Source organism: Gracilinanus agilis, chromosome 1 (genome assembly GCF_016433145.1).
Source record: "Gracilinanus agilis isolate LMUSP501 chromosome 1, AgileGrace, whole genome shotgun sequence".
NCBI lineage: Eukaryota > Metazoa > Chordata > Mammalia > Didelphimorphia > Didelphidae > Gracilinanus > Gracilinanus agilis.
In genome coordinates, this window is record NC_058130.1 from 452,883,381 (window position 1) to 452,899,484 (window position 16,104).

Here is a 16,104-nt window from a genome sequence, read left to right on the forward strand (position 1 = left end):
TATATATATATATATATATATATATATATATATATATATATATGCTGTGGTTTAAAATGCATAGGTAATAGGCACCTGATGAAGGATGGAGTGCATCTAGTGGCTGGCAAGATCCTACTTGGGGACTACTAGGGCTCTGAAAGGACTAATTTTATTTGAAAGAAATAACTTAAATGAAAAGGGACAAAGACAAAAAGCCAGACTTAATTTCAGAAGAATAGTTAGATATGACTGAAAATAACTGAGCTACCTAATTGGACTCTAGCTGGATTGTGAATTGAAAACTACTTAAAATAGCCTGAGGCTTTGATCTTTCTAGAATTGAGATGGAGAGATGCCAGAGCAGTTCAAAAATTAAACTATTCTATAAAAGAAAACCAGAAGATGGAAGTAGAGAGCAATAATGCTAGATGCCTAAATAGAGATTAGAGGTACCCAGTAAAGAGCAGCATAGCAATATAGCAAGGTGGCACTGAAGTACAAGTTACTCCTTACCATGTATGTTCTCTAACCACATGTTTTTTTTTTTTTTTTTTTTACCATGAGAACCCATTTATATGAGTTCTTTGGCCTTAGATATGTGTCTTTTCACAATTATTTTCTGGTTAAAAATATTCTTTGTATGTCTCCTACCTATGGAAGTAAGGGAAGTATATACAGAATAAGTATAAATGGAAGAATCCTCATTGTGCTTATTTTGCTCTATTGCTTGATTAAATGTCTTTTGCTCAGAAATAGTATGGCTTCCTTCTGGTCTAGCAAAAGAAACACATTGATTGGGCCTTATGAGCTAGTGTTTTAATTGGATGTTAATTTATAAATTACCTTCAAATTCGATATCTGTACACTTCTAATGTTAAGGTATTTATTTGATGGCCCAAATAATTACATTTTGTTTATGAAAGGATTTAAAAAAATTATCAAACATTTCTAACCCAAATTAATTATTTTTTTTGCCCTGGTATCTGATAAAGTATTAAAAATCCATATAATATAATATCCTAAGATAAAATACTTAAAGAATTTTAGAGCTGAAAGGGTCTGATGAGTTCAACTAATCTAATTTGTTGCACCATTTAAAAACCATGTAAATTCAGGGGGAAGCTGGGTAGCTCAGTGGATTGAGAGCCAAGCCTAGATATGGGAGGTCCTAGGTTCAAATCTGGTCTCAGACACTTCCTAGTTGTGTGACCCTGGGCAAGTCACTTGACCCCCATTGTCTACCCTTACCACTCTTCTGCCTTGGAGCCAATACACAGTATTGACTTCAAGACCGAAGGTGAAGGTTTAAAAACAAAACAAAACAAACAACAACAACAACAATAAACAAGTAAATTCAGTCCCAGAAAGGATAATTTATTAATGGAAGCACAACATTTATAATAATAGAAGTTATATTTTTGCTATACTCTGCCTTCGTCAGAGCACATCTAAGCTCCATTCCTCTGATGACATTTTTCCAAAGGACATTGGCAAAGTTATATTGTTTCTGTAAATATTTGACCAGGATAGTGATGGGATTCTAAATAACTATAGAACGAACAGTAAAGCAATTAATGGTATTTATACTAGAGAAGTGATGGCATAACAATTTTCTTCAAGTATTTACCAGGCTGAAATAAGTAAATCATTTTTTCCTTGGGTCTAGAGATCAAGATTATGTAATATAAATGAGTGGAAGATGTAGAGGTAGATTTGGGCTTAATATAGGGAAAGACTTTATTAAAATGAATTATTTGCTCTACTATCTACTTTTAAGCCTTAAGTCACTATAAGTATTCAAAATAAGTTAAATTGAATTGGTTAGATTGAAGTATACAATTTTCATTTTCTCCATGAATTTTTCTCTAGTTTAAACAATGTGTCTCCTTTCTCAACATGATAAAATGGAAATACGTATTCTATGATAATACATGTACAACCTATATCATATTATGGGCTGTTTTGGGGTAGGGTGAGGGGTGGAAGAGAGGGAAAGAACATTGCTTGTTGAATGTCAGAAAATGATTATTAAAAACTGTATTGACACATAACCTGGGAAAAATAAAAATAAAAATAAAAAGCAAACAAATTGTAAAGTCAAACAACTTTGAAAGATTTAAGCATTCTCATCAATATACTGACCCACCATGATTACAGAGGCTCAATGATGAGACTTGCTACCTGTGACTTCTGACAAAGACATAACAGACTTCCAGAGAAAGTTATGAGACATACTTTTTTTTTTTTAACTCGCCCAGCATATACAGGAATTTGTTTTACTCAACTATACATATTTGTTACCACATTTTTATTTTAATTTCTTTTTTTCTTTTAATTGAAAGGAGAGAAAAACTGCCTTAAAACAAGTCAAAAAGAATAGAATAAAAGGGAAAAACATCATTTTCATCACTTATAGGACATAAGAATACTATATAACCACTAAAATTGATATTTATGTGCAAGAATGGTAATTATGTTGGTACTTATGACTACTCCACTCAAGAATTGACTTTTGAACTTTCAGTCAAACTGATAAAACATTTTTTTCACCAATAAAATAAAATAAAATAGAAATGGGTTTTTGCATTAAGATATTAGGAGACAAAAATATAAAATTTAGAAAAGAATTTAGTTTTATTTCTTTTTTTTCCAAAAGAGCAAATTTAACATTTTTACAAAATGAATTAACATAGATCATTGATCTCCAAATGTATATGAAAAGATTTCAAATTTACTTTTAAAGTTTAGTATCATTATGAACACACAAAAGACACAGGAAGAGCTGAGGTCTTATTATTTAGAAATTAAGAGAAACACTTCATTTAGCTAAGATATGGGAGCAGAGATTTGCTTCCCACACCAGCCTGGCAAAGCTTCCCTGAAGGATTTAGAATTCTCAAGTCTGACCTCAAACCCTAATAACAGCTCCTAGCTGTCTGTTGGCTTAGAGGTAACTAGGAAGTAGGTCTTGACTTCCTGGGACATTAGCAAACTTTATGGGTTTAACACCAGCTTGATTTAGATGTAATTTGATCAGCTAAGTTTTTATCATGATCTGACTACAATTATCTAAAGGATGTTGCCTACAAATAAGGTAAGTTGTCAAACTCTTGGATAAGACTGTTAGAGGCTTGAAGATTAACTGGGTTTATTTGGGTAATTTGACAGGAAGGTAAACTGGGAAATGGGAGAGAGGGAAGTAGGTGAACCCTGATTAATCTTGCCTAAAAAGTATAATAAGTTATGTTTATATTTAAATATAAAGATGTCCTAGGTGCAGAGATTCAAGGGACTTTGAGAGTTTCCCTTGACTCTGAAATTAGTATGGAATCTGTTTGATGCTGAACCCAGGGAACTATGAAGTCTCCCTGGGTCAGAGGTTGTTATTGATTCTTGATGGTTTAATAAGATGATTTTTTTGATAAATAAAGTTCAATGGCCTATCAATACTAAGATTATTGATATAGTTAGTAATGTAGTTAATAACCCTGCCTGCCTATGTCAATCTCCCTCCTCCCAGGGCCCAGACAGCCAACACTCTCCTGCCTCCCAACCGAAAGAAGAAAAAGTGGGGTTGAGGGACCTGTGCAACCCAATTTATACTCCTTTCCTGTCATATTGGTACATGCCCAGGATTACTTTGCCAGGTTCTGAGTTCTACAGGGGCAAACTGCTTTCTGCACCTACAGAAAATGGCTGACTATTTCTATACATTACAGTATTCTCCAGATGATAACATAGGAAAAACAAACAAATAAAAGCAAAAGCAAAAAAATGAAGAAACCAGATTCAAATGTCATCAACCAGTCTTTGAAACTTTGAGGGCAAATCTCTAAGGAAGGTAGAGTTACAGAAGGAAGGTGACCAAAAAATGTCCAGTGCTTAACACATTTCCTGAAATATAAGTGCTTTTTAAATGTTTGTTTCATTCATTTCTCTGTGGATATAATCTTTTTTGACTATTCCAATAAGGACTTAAGTGGATTTTATTTTAATCCTCATGAAAATATTGAAAGGAACTGAATACATTGGGGTACATAGGACATTGAAAGAGAGAGTAACAGCATTAAAGCTGGAAAACAACTAGGAAATGATCTAATTTAGTCCTATAATTTCATAGATGAGGAACCAGAAGGGTTCAGTGACTTGCCTGGCCAAGTTTACATAGGTAATAACAGAGGCAGGATTTGAACTCGGACTCTCTGATTTCAGCTCCAGAGTTTTTTACAATACATCCTATCTCCTTGAAATTCTGTTTAATATTAAATAAATAGCTAACATGGATGTTCAGTATCAGTTACTATTTGGATTAAGGACCTTATATTTTCATGACATGAGGTAGAGATACTTCTCTTCCAGATTCTCTCCTTCCTTGTGTGAATCTACCCAATATATATGGAAGAGAACTGAAAATTTCTCGTGTATACACATTGCCCCATGAGGCACAGAAAGAATGCTTCTAAGGCATATAATAATAATATAATAAGAATTGTCATGGTGCTTTAAGAATTACAAAATCTTTATGATATTTCATTTTATATTCACAAGAACCCTGGAAGGTAAGTACTGTTTTTATTCCCATTTTACAGGTGAGGAAGCTGAGGCAGGCAAAGGTTATATAACTTGCCCAAGATTATAAAATTAGTAAGTATCTGAGATCAGATCTGAACCAAGATCTTCTTGAACCCAGATCTAGTGGATAGGTATCCCCTGATCTTTCTCACTGACTTACTCAGTATGCCAACACCAAACTTAATTACTTCTCTTTTAGGCCACATATATGTTGCCCCAGCAGGAAGAAGAAAATTCCATGAGAACAATGATTTTTCATCATCCTATAGAAGAAACAGGCATATGTCATAATGACTTAATTTTCCTCCTGCCATATTCTTATCCCATGATGGGCTATAATGTTATAGGCTTCGCATGAAAAAAAAAATCCAGTACTAGGAATGTGATGGAGTCAGCTCTGCCAGGCTTCCAAGAGCTAACTGTTAAATTTTCAGTGGAAGAATTTATACCTCAGAATTCAGCAAACACTCAAAACCTGGGTTGGATTTGATTTTCTAAAAATATTCTAGACTTAAAAAGTTATGGTGAAAATGTTAATAATACAAATTATACTTAAAAGTGTGCCATATATATTTTTCCTCTTAGAGAGCCTGTGGTTAACTCTCAGTCAGTGACCATTTCTTCCTCCAATATGTGATTGTGATTGTATCCTGAGGCTGGCCATCTTCCAAGTATAAATTCCCTTAGGAGGAGAAGTTTTAAAAAATGGAATTCTTGGCTTTGGGGGAAAAAAAAGACAAGTAGTAAAACTCCAGCAATGCTAGGTAGAGAACCTGAAGTACAGAGGGATAAAAACAGCTAAAAATTAGCAGTTCAGAAAAATATCATTTTTAGGAAAATTTGTACTTACAGCTTACTCAATTACTAACACCAGTTAGAATTCTTTCTTACATCCCCAGTATAAGAGAGAAAGAATTATTATCTCAATTTTAGTCAATCACAATTTTCCCATAAAAATGTAATTTTGATTATTTTCCCCTACAATCCTCAGAAGCTCCCTAAATTACATTGATCCATTTCATTATATTAAAAAAAAAACCCTTACCTTCCATCTTAGAATCAGTCCTGTGTGTCCATTACAAGGCAGAAAAGAAGTAATGGCTAGGAAGTGTCTGAGGTCAGATTTGAACCAAGAATCTCCCATCTTTAGGCCTGGATCTTAATCCAATGGGCCACCCACCTGCTCCCATAATGGTCCTTTTTTTTTAAAGGGGAGGGATAAAGACTTACATCTCTTTGAAATATAAAGTACTATTCTTGTGCCAACTGAAAGACAGTTATACATAGCATTTTACAATTTTGCTATGTTAAGATATTAGACTATTAACCAAAGGTTTTGGGGCACTGAACTACTGATAGAAGAATATCTCTCCAAAGCCACTTGTCTTCCCTTTTAGTTTTTTAAGTGTCTCTTTAAATGGATATTAGTTTCTTCCAGAGAGATTATTAGATAATAATTATATAAAAAATTAAAATAACATAGATCTATCTTCATTGTGTCATTTCTTTTGTCTCCAAAAAGCTTTCCATTGACTTTTTCCTCTTCTAAAGTTTTTCACATAATTAAATCAGATGATGCCCAAACTGCTTGTGGTGATTTTGTAGTGCTAGCTATCCAGTAGCATATGAAGACCAGAGATTTCGGAGCACAGTGGCTTTTGGTGGTTTCTATCTTACCGCCATTTTGTTCCCTAATTTTGGTGGCCTATTGGCAAGGACTTTGGATTACTGTCACTTCTGAAGAGCCTCCATCCATACCAATCATTTCTGCAATGTTTTAAGTAAATCAAGGAAAAAAAAAAACCAATGGCATTCATGTGCCATTTAATGGCTTACCCAAGAGAATGAGGACACAGAGAAGAATTGCAATTAAGGCTCCTGTACTTAAGCCAGCAGAGGACAGGAAGGCTTCAGCATGGCAGGTCCGCACACGCCCATCTCTCTCACATGCACATACCCTGATGGTGAGGGTGCTGCTGCTGCTGAGAGAGGGGATTCCACCATCAGAGATCATAATAGGGAGATAATACACATCCTGAATAGTTCGACTAAATCTCCTCCGCCTTGTCAGAATGCTGGCTGTGTTATCTATGATAGACATAAGCAAAACAAAATGTATTTATTAAACAATGGTAGCTGGTATGCATTCCCCTTAATAAAAAATAAAAATCCCAAATCAGAGAAAGGCCTGTTTAAGTTTTACTAAAATTGGACAAAGGGTAGAAAGAAGTAGGGGTAATTCTGAGGGTGAAAATCAGTTTTGCAGAGCAGATAGACTTGACCTGTCCTACTTCTGACTGCAGACTGACCCTGCAACTTCTGGAAAGGGGCAGTTTCTTAGTGCTTCAGTCACTTCTCTACAGCTAGAAGCTGTGGAAAAAGTGCTGATGAGTAGGAGTAGTGGAGGGAATTTCCCCATCAGGAGTTCTCTATATTAATGAAACTTCAATTTGGTCCAAAAGGAGTTCATTATTGCACATTCTCAGAAGGCTCAGGGAGAGAGAGAGAGAGAGAGAGAGAGAGAGAGAGAGAGAGAGAGAGAGAAAATCATCATTATTTGTGATTAGTTCATTCAATTCCAAATTCTATAAAACTGGAGTGAAGAATAACTAAAACTAATTAACCTGATAAAGCATTTTATGTAGATTATGATTCATAATAATACTATGATGTAAATACTACAAATATGATATCCATTCTATAGATGAGAAAACTGAGGCAAAGAAAGGTTACATAAGCTGTGAATGGATGAACATTTAGAAGGTAGGGTTTAGTGCCAGGTCTGCTGTCAGAAATACTTGAACTCAAATTTGGCCTCAGACACCTCTTAGCATTGGGTTTTGAAGTGTTGTGGCTGGGGAAACTACATTCCCCAGAATGCCCCAGGGGTCCCTCCCCTCTACTTCCTGGTATGGGATTGATGCTAGGGGGACCACGCCCTCTTTTTCTGGCATAGGATTGGTCCTGAACTGGACCAATCATGTGCAGGAGAGATGCCACCCCCCCCTTCCAGGCACAGGATTGGTCTATATAAGGACCAATCCTACATCTGGGAGGGGCTTTTGAATCTGAGATGATTCAGTGGAGGGAGGGAGTCTCTAGTTAATTTCAGCTAGGGAACTGGTGTTTTTGGTTTCTTTTCTTTGATTAAAGTTTTAAAAAAAGAGATCAGTCAGATGGTTTTTCTTTTAGCTTTTTTTCTTTGGGAAAGTCATTTTACTGCTTTTTGCCTCATTTTTCTCCTTTGTAAAAAATAGTAGAAATACCTCCCAGATTGCTGTAAAGGATCAAATGAAATGATAATTGTAAAACATTTAGCTTAATGGCTGGCATATAATCGGCATTATAAAAATGTTTTCTATTGTTATCATCCTGACTATAGGTACAGCATACTATTCACTGGGCTATCTTCCTCTGAGAAATATGTTGATGCATCTTGGCTCTGTGCTGTTATCCTAATGGAGAAGTCAGATCAGTATCATGACATTTCAGCACAATTTTTTTCTTAGAAATGCTTTGCCCTACCATGGTAAGTGGAAATTTTAAGCCAAAAAAAAAAAAACTACAAGAAAATATTGATGAGAGGTATCTATATTACAGCCACTGTTATATCATTAGAATTGCCTCCTCTTATTATGTTGTACATTGTGAAAGTGACATCAATGGACTTTTGCTTCTTGTCTGGGGCTTCTTGATTTATTTGCTAGCTGTGTTAAAATTGTATCTTCTTTTGGTCCCCCTGATTCCTTTCTACTTATTAAAGTAAAGTTATAAATAAGTAATATAATGTGACAATAGCAGTAAGATTGCAAAGGGGAACCTAGAAGTCACTTACAGATTGCCACAGGGATTAAAGGATCATAATTTGTAAATTGTATAACCTATTAACTAAAATTCACATCTTGAGACTATGTGTTAAATCAAGGGAAATTACCTGGGCTTTGTTGTCAGGATCTTTTGGTCTTCTGAACTGTAAACCTCAAATGAACTCCAGTCATTTACAGAAAGACCAGTAGAATAGCAAATGTTGCCATTAAGTTTAAAATGATGTGGATATATTAAGGAACTAATTTCAAGGTGGTACAGATAAAAATTAATTTCCGACCAAAACCTTAAAAAATGAGACTTCAAAGTTTAACCCACTCTACCCAGCATTCTTCCATCTCCTAAAGGTCAATCCATGTGGCTTGGATGCTCCCAACTCTGATCTGTGGCTGTTATGGAAGAGATTCTTCTTTTCCTTGTTCTTTTCTCCTCCACCTGCCTTTCTCCACCAAGCCACTTTTTGTCTCTATAATGTCTGTGCTATTTGCCCCTGCAATCTCTGTGCTTTGTAAAACTATGATGGACAAATTATTCTCTTTTTCCATCTTGGTCTTTCCCAGTGAGTACCCAAGACCTGGGTATGCCTGGCCCTATTTAATAATCCCATAAATTAATATACAGTTCACTAGCTATGTGGCCATGGTTAGGTCACTTAATCTCTTTAAGCTTCAGTTTATTTGTATGTAATTGGAGATGATAATACTCAACCTTACTATCTCACAGTTCATTGTGAGATCACTTTGTTAATCTTTAGACACAAATATAACCCAGACAAATGTGATTCTTCTTCTCCCTCAGCATTCTGGAAATTAATTAGCTATATAAGCTCCAAAGTAAGGGTCAGGCATAATATGGAACTAAAGAGGAAAGGGATCTAGAAGGTTCAAACACACTCTTTACTTTTCTTACAATTCAGAAACAGAGTTGATATACTCTCCTGTTGCTATTGTTTTGCCATCCACATTTCCTAATGTCCTTCTCTTTGGAGTATTTTTTTCAATACAGGTCAGGGACTCAACTGACCTGGTGCTAAGAAGCAAAGCATTGGACAAATCTGCCTGTGGTAGCTATAGACAAATAGGCTGCCCAGAGGCATTCTGGGGCTCTTCACAAAGGAGGGCACATCTGTCCTGCTAAAGCCTATAGAGATAATTACATCATTGCTCATTTCTAGAAACAATCTGACAGAAAGAGACTGTCTGACAACTGAATATAACATGCTTTAATAAGAATAATAATTAAATATTTTTAAAATTCACTGTCTTTCAGTAAAAAGGTAAATTTAAAAACACTTTCTACCTGCCTGTGTAGGTTAAGTATTTAGACATACTCACAAACACACCTATCATCCACATATCACTTAATTCTCTCTGCCTCAGTTTCCTCATCTGAAAAATGACTAAGATGAGGAAATGGCAAATCACTCTGGTATTTTTGCCAAGAAAACCCAAAATGGGGTCATGATCACACAATTAGTTCACACCTGAGACAGAACTTGAATCCAGACCTCTTCTTGAGGTTTAGGCTAGCTTAATAATAGTAATAGGGAGGAGGAAGAAGAAGGAAGAAGAAGAAAGAACAAGAACCAGAAGAAGCAGCAGCATTTCTATAGCACCATATAATGCCTCTGCCAGGCACTATGCTAAGTTCTTTATAAATATTATTTCATTTGATCCTCACAACAATCCTGGGAAGTAGGTGCTTTAACAGCCCCATAAAATGGAAACAAAATCAGGTTGTGAGTTGCCTGGAATAAAAAAGCGAATAGTGTTTTAGACTGGATTAGAACTCAGGTCTTCTTGACCCCAGGCCCAGTGGTCTACCTACTATACCACCTAACCACATATTGAACGCAGATTTAGAACTGGAAGAGACCTCAAAGTTATCTAGTTCAAACCTCTCTTAAGACAGAGGAAACGTGGGCAAAGGAATGTAAAGTGATTTCTCCAAGGTCCAACAGGTAGCAGAACTAAAATTAAAACTCAGGTCCTCTCAAAAACAAGTCTAATTCCTTTTTCTTCCTACCAAGCTTTCCATGGTACCAGAGGTAAGTAGGTATTGTAGCTTGGAGTTAGGAAAAATGTAGTTCAAATCCAGTCTCAGGCACTTACTACCTGTGTGACTCTGAGCCAGTCATTTAACACTGCCTCATTTTCCTCATCTGCAAAATAAGCTAGAGAAGCAAATGGCAAATCACTCCAGTCTCTTTGCCATGAAAACCCCAAATGGTGTCAGGAAGAGTCAGACACTACTGAAAAAACTAAACAACAACCAGGCTGCCTCTCTGACACTGTGTTTTCTGTGACCCGAGGACTTAGAGACTACATTGCCAAGGTCACAATATTTTTAAGACCCTACATTCCAATATTTTTATTCAACATTCAGTGGCTTATTTTGTAGCTTTTCTTCAGAGTATTTGTTCTGTCTTATTATCTTGTCACTCCCTTAGACTGACATAGTAACTATTGAGGTCAGAGAGATCCACATTACATTCATGACATTATATTCAGAAAGACTATTTCTTTAGGCCATAGTGGATCTAAGCCTGTATGTTCTAATCTCAGCCTGCCAACCTCAGAATCTCATCAAATTCCACAGCTCAGAGGTCTTATCTTGCCTGCCAACTTAATTGGAAAAGAACGAACAGTCTCACAAGGTTTACTGGAGAAGAGGATAAAATGTTTAGTTCTTTGATATATTTATAGAGTGCTAAATTTAATAAAATATTATATATAAAAAAACCAAATACTGCCTTGTATCCTGGCTAATTGCTAATACCTGGAGAGTTTGTCATAGGGGGAAAAAGGAGTCCAAAGGAGGCAGACAAGCCAACTCAATAACAGCCTTCTAGAAAAGCCCCCAGAAAAGTAGAGTCCCAACAACCTGACCACTAATCACAGAACCACAGAAATTTTTGAATGTTCATGTCAAAGGTCTCTGTATGTTTGTGAATTAAGTTTCATGATTGCTTAAAGAGGATGCTGCCTAGCTGGACATACTAGTACTTCATTTCTAAAACTTAATTGGAAAAGCAGAAATAGCAGAAAGCCAGAACAGAATGAAGGAAACAAATTAAGGAAACCTTTTCAGCAGCACAGAGGCATAGAAAATAGGTATAGGTTAAAATGCCTGTTTCCAGAAGTAATTACAGGAGTTTTCAGAGTAACCACAGAATAGTTCCATTTGAGATCAAGAAGTGATGGTACAAGTACAATGGTTAAAATAACCTGCTGATTTGACCTGTGTAATGTTTTTTCTTCCTCCTAGAAGCACTCACCAAACATGTACAATCTGGATTCTCTACTTGGAGTTGAACTGGGGGAGGTGGGGTGGATGGGAATGGGATGCTTCTTCAAGCACTGATTTATAGATATTGGTGACACAGAGATTGTGGCATGGCTGTGGAGTTGGGAGGTAGGAGGTGAAGGTAGAGGTGGAAGAGAGAAGCAGGAGTTGACTCAGGGTAACATAATGGAGAGTGAGTATTTACCAAAGTGAGAAAAGGAAAAGAGGGCATGGAAGAACCAACCACAAAAGAGGTTATCCATGAAGACAAGCAGAAAGATTAAAAGTGAAGAAGGCAGATGGCTGGTTGGACACATGCATTCTACTCTTCAACAAAAGGATTATAGATTTAGTGCTGGAAGGGACGTTTAAAGATCATCTACTATAAAAATACTAAAAATAACTTACTGTAAATCTATAAAGATGATTTGTAAAGAGCATCCGCTTTTAAAGATCATCATGATGGGCAATCCCATTATTTACAGAAAATAAGAACGTGAAGCCCTGGGAGAGTTAAGTGAATTGATGCACATCACATGGGGATTGTCAGTCACAGGTAGAACTTATACCTATTTCCGTGACTCCAGATGCTCTTTCCAGTGATTCATGTGTCAAGGAACACCAGCATCACTGGTGTTGTGGCAGAGTAAGGAAAACATCACACATCTTATAAAGAGAGCAACTTTGAGTGGCAAGATATTAGATGTGGCAGCAGCCAGCTAGCCCCTGGGAAAAAGCCATCCCTAATTATTTCCCAAGGATGCTCATCAGTAACTGGGCTATTTAAGGCAACATTAGAGCTGGGTCTGAAGCTTATAAGTCATTAGACTGACCCACTTAGGTCTGGAGAAGCCAGGTCAAACAAATTATGCCACATATAGGATAACAGTTCAGGAAATTTGGAAAACATCTCAGGTGCACAAATGATCATGAAAAAGTTTTAGGTTGGGGTGGAGGGGTGGTCATCACTCTCTTTTCTCCCTCTGCATAATCATAACCTCTTATGATTTATTTTCTCAGACTTCAGAAGTCAGATAATTTGCTCTATTATTCATGCTGGGATAACCAGGGACCCTAGGGTCAGAGGCCTGTTTTATCTTATGTGTCCATGGGTGCTAATAGCTACATGGATCATTACCCTTCCTTCTCAGGTACCAGTGGAAATCTGTCTGTGACCTGAAATGGCCCTGGTACCACTGAAGACCATCTACCTGTAAGTGTTGTATTGAGACTTTCTTTGCTATTGACATAAGAGGAAGAAATGAGGAAACAAGGAAAAACATTATAAGGAAACAAGGAAGCAAACAATCTTCATTAGGAATAATTAGATTTTAAGGATGTGCAAAAAAGATTGTTTATAGCTTATGTCCTTTTATCAAGAATGAACGAAATTTTTATTGGGTTAAAGAAAAAATGACTGATCGGTAAGCAAACTAACCACACCTATAGGGGCTTTAGCTAGCATGGAAGATTTCAAAAATTATTCAGTTTCCTGAAGTCTTCAAGAGTTCCAATTGAAGAGCAGAACCTTCTGCCCATACAGGAAGAAAGTGGGGGGAAGGGGTGGCATGTGAGGATGAGAGTGTGATGGGGAGTAGACAATGATAGCACTAATCAACACGATACAGGCACAGATGGATAGGAAAGATAAATCCACTAAGGAAGGAAGCAGATTTTAGAAGTTTGAACCTTGACAGAGAAAGAATGCTGGTGATAAACTCAGCAAATGAATTTCAGTAACTGAGACTTGTGAATTTACCCATTGCCATGTGGACTTTATTGCCATTGTACAATACTCACATTTTCTGTCTTCTCTTCCAAGAATCTTTGTGCTTAATAAAGGAGCATGTCCTCTGCTTGGGAGAAATGTTTTATACCAACTGTATTTACAATACAATTTTAGTAAATACCTTTTTAAAAGCCAAGTGATAATACTGGTTGATAATCAACGGGAAGAACATCAATGAGGGACCTGTAAATGAAACTCAGTACTTCAGGATCATCCCTAGGACCCTGAGATTAATAGTAATTAGCTGTTCTCTGGAGGTCTGATCCATCATTGTGAATGGAAGTTGGGAAAATTGACCTGGAAGGAATGCTGTATAACTATTAGCCTTTTCTTATAAAGAACATATTTGTAATTTCAGAACAATAAGTAGTTTCCTGTAAGCCCCAGAACACTGCATTCTCAGGCATTAGACTCTCAGGTATTAGAAGGAATGAGGAAACCTCTTCCATAAAGGAAGGATCTTGCCCATTTGGGGGCATCTCTCTACTTAAAGTTAGTGGAGATAGACAGATAGATAGATGGACAGATAGATAGACAGATAGAGATAGATAGATAGATAGATAGATAGATAGATAGATAGATAGATAGATAGATAAAAAAATCTGACATGGCTTATTAGGAAGTGTACTACCTAGCTTCTTGCATATGTATCTGTGAGGCTCCTAAGACTTATGAAGCCAGTGACTATTACTCATTTCTGTTGATTTACCTTAGAACAAGTATTGTCAGATCAAAGAGGAGAGAAGGAGACTGAAGTGTATCTCTAATCACTAAGGTCTGGATTGAAAATTAAAGGGTTTTAGTGTACAGAAAAAGAATGCTCAACTTTTCTTCCTGTCAGAATTTGGGAATATAGAAGAAACTGGATGACATTTGATACATTTCCTCTGGAGTCAGAGAAAATGGATTCAGATGCCACCACAAACATTTATTAACCAGAAAAACTCCTTTATCTCCTTGGACCTTGGTTTCCTCATCTGTAAAATTAGTGGGCTTAGTTAGACTAGATGGCTTCTGTGAACCATTTAAACTCTAAATCTATGATTATAGGATATAGATAATGAACAGCTGCCTATAAAAATAATGCCAGAGATCAATATTTGCTTTTTTGGATCATGTATTTAACTATTACACCAATAAATTCCTGGCAGGCAATGGTGTCCATCTCATAAAAAAAGAAAAGAATGTTGGATGTGTTAATGTAAATCAAGACAGCTTTAATATGGAAATTGAAAGGGAGGAAGAAAAATACTCACATAAGAAATATTAAGCCAAAGAATATAGAGGATTAAGGGCATGACATAGGAAAAAGAAGAACAGTAAATGAGGTGTTGAGGAATTATTTCACAAGAGAAAATTGGGTAGATCAATCATAATCTTAGGAGATAATGGGATTTGTAGAATTTGAAGTTGTGAAACAGCTTGACCTACTAGAGATAGCATTTGACTTGGAGCCAGAAAGATCTGAGTTCAAATCTGACCAGAACTTATTAACCATATGTTTCTAGGAAAGTCTCAAGCATTGTTTCTTCACCTATAAAATGAGGATTGTTTTTTTTTTTTTTAACCCTTACCTTCTGTGTTGGAGTCAGTACTGTGTATTGGCTCCAAGGCAGAAGAGTGGTAAGGGTAGGCAATGGGGGTCAAGTGACTTGCCCAGGGTCACACAGCTGGGAAGTATCTGAGATCAGATTTGAACCTAGGACCTCCTGTCTCTAGGCCTGGCTCTCAATCCACTGAGCTACCCAGCTGCCCCCTAAAATGAGAATTATAATAGCACCTAACTTCTAGAATTGTTGGGATAATAAAATAAGGTTTCCTATGTATGTATGTGATATATATATATATATATATATATATATATATATAGTTTCACAAACCTCAAAGTATAGCTATCTTTATTATTATTAAAACTTCTGGAATATACTACTATATATTAAAATTAAATAGATTTCAATGACTCAGAGACATAAGTAGAATCTCATGACCCGATATTCTAAAAGAAAAATTGGCTCAAAAGGGATTAGAGACTCTTAAGAATTAAATTCTGACAATCAAGTTAGAAAATTATTCTGCTGTAAAAGAAAAGGGAAGGCATCTAAAGAGATAAGGCTCTCATACATGACCTCCAATTTTTTAAAGTACTCCTATTAGAAATGAAAGCAAGAATAAGTATCAGAGGGCTCATATAAAAGGGAAGCATGATCCTCTATGAGTGTCAAGAATAGAATAGTTCATTATGATCTGAAGGTTTTTAATAAATTCTATGGAGCATTACAAATAGGACTTTTTTTTTTTGCTTTACTGGTGATATGAAAGAAATCAAGAAAGGACAGATGAAAATATGTGATAATAGATGACAAACAATACAGAATTACTTAATTGCTATTTTGCTTTTTTGTTTTATTAACCAAAAAAAAACATTTTATTCCCCTCCTTCCCTCCTCACCCCCAAAAAAACTTTTTTTATGTGTGGAAGATTTAATACACAATTCAGAAAGAAAAGATCATAGTCCTTTGCCCCATTGGTACAACTAGAAAATGACTGACCCACCCCACATAATTCCTAAGACTGGTTCTATTGTGAAGATCAGATAGATCTGCATCAGGAAGACCCATCTCAGGGCAGGAAGACCTGAGATAAGACAAAT

General features: G+C 36.1%; 1 protein-coding gene across 1 annotated transcript in view; it reads right to left on the reverse strand.

Moving 5' to 3' along the window:
- CDH18 (cadherin 18) overlaps positions 1 to 16,104 on the reverse strand; it is a 434,071-nt gene that overhangs the window by 20,797 nt on the left and 397,170 nt on the right. Inside the window, exon 10 of the mRNA XM_044657893.1 lies at positions 6,391 to 6,642. Coding sequence (XP_044513828.1) covers positions 6,391 to 6,642 — 252 coding nt within the window. The remainder of the gene's footprint in view (positions 1 to 6,390; positions 6,643 to 16,104) is intronic.